The sequence below is a fragment of the Lissotriton vulgaris genome, chromosome 12 (genome assembly GCF_964263255.1).
Source record: "Lissotriton vulgaris chromosome 12, aLisVul1.2, whole genome shotgun sequence".
In the NCBI taxonomy this organism is placed as follows: domain Eukaryota; kingdom Metazoa; phylum Chordata; class Amphibia; order Caudata; family Salamandridae; genus Lissotriton; species Lissotriton vulgaris.
The window spans coordinates 807,595,688-807,599,144 of NC_141700.1; the positions used below are offsets into that span (position 1 = coordinate 807,595,688).

Below are 3,457 nucleotides of genomic sequence, written 5' to 3' on the forward strand. Positions count from 1 at the left end.
GATCACCAAGGCAGACAGGAGAGGTATCATTGGAAAGAGGAGAATCTCCCCATCTGTAGTGGATCCCTGCTTGAGGCTTGCCGTAGGAGGGTGATCCCCAAGCAGGGATTCACCACTAGACACCAAAAAGGAGGGAACCGCCACTTGGGCAAGGGCCTTTGCTCCCCCAATTACATTTAGGCAAATTCATCCCCTGGGGGCAGATGGGGGCAGTAGCCCTCAATCTGATGCCCGGGTTGGGGGGAAGAAATCGGAGATGCGCTTTGAGATGGAGTTATTGAAATCAGCTATTGATCTGTAATATGGAGGAATATTTATTTGTCTCCTTGGTACGGTAGGGATAAGGATAAAAATTAAAAATACAGAATTTTAATCACAAGATTTTTTAATAACAACAACCTGACACAATTTAGAAAGTAGTGGAGGTTTTTTTAAGACTCTTACAGTCAGCCCTGCACAGCCTTTGAGTAGCTGCCCACTTCTTGTGGATTGATTTCCTAAGGACCTGTTTCACATCTTCATTCCTTAGACTATAGATAATTGGATTCAGCATTGGGGCAAAAACAGTATAAAACAGTGATGCCAGCTTATCTGGCTGCTCTTGGTTCCCTGGAGGAGTGAAGTGGGTTGCAGCTCCTGTCCCGTAGAACAGGAAAATCACCATGAGGTGAGCTGAGCAGGTGGAGAAGACCTTCTGCTTACCCTCTGTGGAAGGGATTTTCAGGATGACCCTAATAATGTGTATGTAGGAGGTGAGTATGATCACGAAGGTCACCAATGCCGAACAACCACCCATTATGAAGAACACAATGTCATTGCTCAAGGTGTCCCCACAGGCCAGCTTCAGCAAGGTTGGAAATTCACAAAGGAAACTGTCAATCCAGTTGTGTCCACGAAACGGTAGTTGAGAAACAAGAAAAGTATTGATGAAAGAGATCAGCGCAGCACTCATCAAGGAAAGAGATATCATATTGATACATAGCTGCCTGCTCATGATGGTTGTATAATTCAATGGGTGGCAGATGGCGGTATAACGATCATAGCACATGACAGTCAGGAGAAAAGTATCTGAAAATGACAACCAAAGGATAACAAATACTTGGGTAATGCACTCATGGAAAGCAATTGTCTTCTGCTGGGTCCATAGATCCTTCAGCATTCTGGGGACTGTCACGGTGACAGAGATAATGTCAAGGAAGCAGAGGATAGACAGGAAGAAATACATAGGGGTGTGAAGCTTCTTTGTGGTTGTGATGACTGTGATTACAATGAGGTTTCCAGAGATTGCCACAATGTAGATAAGCAGAAAAACAGAAAACAGGGAGACTTGAACATCTGAGTAGAAGGAAAACCCCATAAGGATGAATTCTTCGCCAGTGGTGCAATTCCGCATTGTCTGTCTATGACACATGTACCTGCATCAGAAATCAACATTGGAAGTATATAGTGAATGCGGAATGTTCAATGCATACATGAACAGAGAGAATCCAAATTAACCACATGGATGCTTCGCGTCATTTGTATGCAGCAAAACAGAGCACAGAGGAACAATCAGAGTGAGTGAAATATAAATTATGAGATATCCTGTCTAAAGATCTGCATGTGTCATTTATCTTTTTTTCTGCCTCCATATCTCTGGTCTTGGTGTTGCAACACTGTGCTCAAGTACCATATGGAATCTGCACATCAGTTTGCTGAACACTCTCCCCCACATTTTACTCACCTCAATAAATTATAAAAGTGAACAGTTTTAAATACAATTTAGACTTTAAATTCTGCTGCACCCCAAGACTAACTTCTCTCACCTTAGATCTTTAACTTCTACAGGGAATTTATCAGATAAATGACCCAAGATAAATATATTCATTTACACCAATACACAGATTACACTTCTCTATCTTTGATAGTCTCCAGCTCATTAAACTTATTAAGTCTCAAAAACGTCTTAGACAAACTAATCAATAGGGTGTGTTCTTTCCAGTTACGATTGAAGCCAAGCAAGACAGATCCAAAGCTTTTGTGCTAAACAATTCCACTCTCCAGGTCAAAAACTGCTCAAAGAATTTTTTTACATCTGGCATTTCACCATCACTTGTGACATTTACAAATTCTCTAGTCTTCATCTTTCATCCAAGTCTCTTTCTAAAGTAAGACCTCAATACACTGGTAACAACTGTATTCATTGAAAGGGTAATTGTGAATTTTCCTATGAAGGAAAATCAATCTTTCTATCTCTACTGCAGACTTCAGGAAGGCAGTCCAAGCACCCGTGTGTTCTATTCTCGATATAGGTAAACTCCTGGTAGGCGTTCTGAAATTAATAACCTGAACCTCTCATGGTCACGCTACAAGCAGCGTCATACCTAGCCTCCAATGCAGAAATGATCACCCCAAAAATGGCCTACATCATCTGCAAGACTCAGGTTTCTGGTTCTCTTCATTATCATTAGGTCGAACTGCATATCATCCAAGCAAATCAAGTCCTGGACATCTCCCAATCCGGCTTCAGAAGCATTCACAGCACAGAGAACACACTTCTTGCCACTACTGACGCTACCGCTCCTTCCTCAACTGGGGTGAAAACGCAAACCTCATCCTTCCTTTTGGACCTCTTGACCGCCTTCGCCACCATCTCCCCTCACATCCTGATTATGAGACTCCACAAAGCTGGCATCCATGTCAAGGCCTTGGACTCGATCCACCCCTTCTTCATGGGTCAAACAAAGCAAGTCCGACTACCTTCATTCCTCTCCAAACCCACGAAGATCAGCTGCGGAGCCCCCCTGGACACCTCCTTGTGAGCCCACCCTCTTTAATGTCTACATGACCCCTCTTGCGGCCAGCATCAGGAACTATAGACTCAGCATCATCTCCTATACCGATGACACCCAACTGATCTTCTCCCTCACCAATGAACCCACAAACGCCAGAAACAACTTCCACAGTGGTTTAAAGGCTGTTGAAAACCAGTACCCTCAAACTCAGCTTATGCAAGATTAAAGTCCTCATTCTAAAAACAACCCCCTCAGCTTGGGACTACTCCTAGTGAGTGCTGAGACAAAATATCAAGTACAAAATATTGAGTTGCACAAATATCGAGTCATTAATATCATGATTCAGAAATATCGATAGCAAGAATATCGTGGTCAAGAATATCGATTTAAGGTAAGTATTATCGATTTAAAAACATATCAAAGTGTTTAATATCATTCACAAAAATATACGTGTTAAAAATTTAGTTTTTTATTATTGTTATGTATGTTAGTATATATTTTGGTCGTGATGGAGGTTTTTTGTATGAATTTTTTTATTTTTAATATGTGTTACATTTCAGTAGCTAATTTGAATTTTGCACTTTTAGTCCTGTAGCGGGTTGTGGGTTTTTAGGTGACTAGGTGACTAGGGTGCGGAAGTAATTTAATTATTTAAAATGTGTTAATTTTCTTTAATATGAATT

General features: G+C 41.3%; 1 protein-coding gene across 1 annotated transcript; it reads right to left on the bottom strand.

The window, feature by feature from the left end:
- Positions 1–409: 409 nt before the first annotated feature.
- Positions 410–1,393, bottom strand: LOC147678817 (olfactory receptor 1G1-like). Its single transcript, XM_086945737.1, has one exon. The coding sequence runs from the start codon at positions 1,391–1,393 to the stop codon at positions 410–412; it is 984 nt and encodes a 327-aa protein (XP_086801863.1).
- Between the last annotated feature and the right edge of the window lie 2,064 nt (positions 1,394–3,457).

Coding starts and splice junctions, on each gene's coding strand:
- LOC147678817 (XM_086945737.1), bottom strand. CDS start 1,393: ATGCGGAATTGCACCACTGGCGAAGAATTCATCCTTATGGGGTTTTCC.